This window comes from Nannobrachium achirus, assembly GCF_963921795.1.
Source record: "Nannobrachium achirus genome assembly, chromosome: 22".
Classification (NCBI taxonomy): Eukaryota; Metazoa; Chordata; class Actinopteri; order Myctophiformes; family Myctophidae; genus Nannobrachium; species Nannobrachium achirus.
This window is the reverse complement of record NC_137829.1, coordinates 16,788,054-16,790,553: the sequence shown is the minus strand read 5'-3', so window position 1 is coordinate 16,790,553 and position 2,500 is coordinate 16,788,054. Positions and strand designations below refer to the sequence as shown.

The following is a 2,500-nucleotide window of genomic DNA, read 5'->3' as shown; positions in this document are numbered from 1 at the left end:
GTGGTTACACACCCAGTCCATCACCTTAACACAACGTAACACCAGTGTTGTTTTTGACAGCAAATTTTGATTTAGTTTTGGTCATAGTCTTTTGAATAAAATGTCATTGCGACCGTAGGTCGCATTTACTACCAAAACCTCCACAGGCTGTCCGTGGGTGAGTGAGTCAGTCAGTCAGTCAGTCCGTCACACTTTTGCCCTGCTCATATCTCCACAACCGTTGCCCCCATCCATGCCAAATTTTGCACACACACTCCTTGACTGCCAAACTACAACCTCCAAGGACCCCCGGAGCCCCAGGGACCCCCAGGTCCCTGGGGGACCCCCAGATGTAAAAAATGACCAAATGTGCTCACACGTCACACGTCACACTTTTTCCCTGCTTATATCTCCGCACCCGTTGACCCGATCCATGCCAGATTTTACACACACACTCCTTGCCTGCCAAACTACAACCTCCAAGGACCCCCGGAGCCCCAGGGACCCCCAGGTCCCTGGGGGACCCCCAGATGTAAAAAATGACCAAATGTGCAAAAATGACCAAATGACCACCCCAACGGGGCTGCTCACGGGGAATTCCCGGGGACCACCGACTCCTGGTGCTCCAGAACGGATGCAAAAGTGGTGGCGCCCCCAGTGGAGGACCCCCTGCCACTGCAGCGCACATAAAATGCCGTAACTCGGGCTAGGAGCGTCCGGGAGAGCCGGGCCCGGTACCTATTCGTCCGCCAAGGCAACGCGGAGACCCCACCCCTCATTTCTCACATGGCCCTATTCTAGCGCCACCTTCAGGCCGATTTTTAAAACACATTTTTGGACACTGCTCCTACAGTTTTGGCCCTAAAATCACAAATATCACTACACAGCATGTCTACACTCATGTCATCAACATGGATCAGGAAGATTTTGGAAAAACACATTTTTGCCCTATTTGTGGAGATAAGCCACCTACGGTCGCTTATCTCCCGATTAGGGAGTCTTACTGGTTTAGTTTTAGTCATGATTTAGTCACCTAAAATATATTTTGGCAGGCCTTGATGGCATCGTAATGACCGATTTTACACTTGCGTGCTGAAAATAGCTGATCTACCAGCTCACAACGTGTTGTGAGCTTGTAGATCGGCTATGTTCAGCACGCAACACCCGAGAGCAACCAAACATAAAATGCCTCTCTTCTCCACTAGTTCCTCCCTAAAGTTTTAGTCTAGTTTTTATTTTGTTGACAAAATTGTCAATATATTTAGTCTTTTTTATTTAGTTTTCGTCAGTGAAAAAAACCCTGAACGTGGACAGAGTTGTCTTCTGGTCTGTGGAACGTAAAATAAGAGCACTGCTGACCTATAATGTGCTGGTTTCACTGTTGCTACACTTAAAAATATAAAATAACAAGTGTGAACACATACACTCAGAAAGTAAAACAGTGTTTGAACGGTTTCCTTCACAGCACCACTACGAGCTTGTCAAACCCTGGATATCCATACATTGAGACGACTGGATCATCACCTAGATCTCCATATCAGGGTTTCCGCTAGGCATTTTTGGGGCCGGCCACCTTGGCCGGCAGGATTATATTTTACCGGCCAATCAATTAATTTATCGGCCATATTATATTGAACGTCACATAGCCTACGTGTTTGCAGATGAGATACTGTATGTGCATGGTGCACCCAACTGATAATTACACCATTTTATGTTAGCGCTGGGCTTCCTTCCTCTTTATCACAGATGCAATTGCAATCTGTTCCTGAGTTAACAAAATAATATCCTAACTATCTACTTATGTAGTAGTATCGCTTGCCAAAAAAGAAGTGAATAGGTTAAAGTGGGCGCGCAACTCAAGCGAACCGTTTGCGCGCCCTGCCACACAGTGGCCTACAAATTAATAAGTTAATTGTATATGATTTTGGCTTCACGTCTCATTAAACCTTAATATGCAAACACACAACATTTGTTTTGTTTTGTTAATGTTATGTTGGCGCAAGGAAGGTTACTAACTTGACTTGCCTCTGTTGCTTTGACCACGATGGGATCACATCCATGCGATCAGAAAGTCATGTGCGTGCTTGTATAATATCCATGATTCCACAGAGTTCGGGTCCCTTTTTTATTATCGTCTACTTGGTCTAGATTACCTTGGAAGAACCCCAGTTCTGTTCTGATTATAACACTAAAACCACGCTGTATAGCGCTGATTGTTACAAGGTGCTGAAACTGTCAGCTGTGAAACGTGATGCTTCTCCGTAAGGCCGTGTGCGTCTAAAATAGCAGACATACAAGCTCACAGCGCAGCGCGTTTCGACTTGTTGTGAGCTTGAAGCTCTGATATTTCCAATGCGTGCGCACAGCTCATAGAGATGGGATTTATGGCTCTTTGAAGTAAGCCGGATCTCTGGGATCCGTTCCTTTCAAAGAGCCGTTCAAAAGACTGGCGTACTTCAGGAACGGCTCCCTACTGTGAACCGAATCATATCGTTCATTTCAAAGAGCCGTTCAAAAGACT

At 45.8% G+C, this 2,500-nt stretch overlaps 1 protein-coding gene across 1 annotated transcript in view; it reads right to left on the bottom strand.

Annotated features, from left to right (window-relative positions):
• The window catches only part of kalrna (kalirin RhoGEF kinase a), a gene marked incomplete at both ends in the record, with an annotated part of 160,617 nt that overhangs the window by 115,040 nt on the left and 43,077 nt on the right, over positions 1-2,500 (bottom strand). Inside the window, one exon of the mRNA XM_080752719.1 lies at positions 1-24. This exon is cut by the window's left edge and continues 99 nt beyond it. Within this exon, the coding sequence (XP_080608845.1) occupies positions 1-24 (24 nt within the window). The remainder of the gene's footprint in view (positions 25-2,500) is intronic.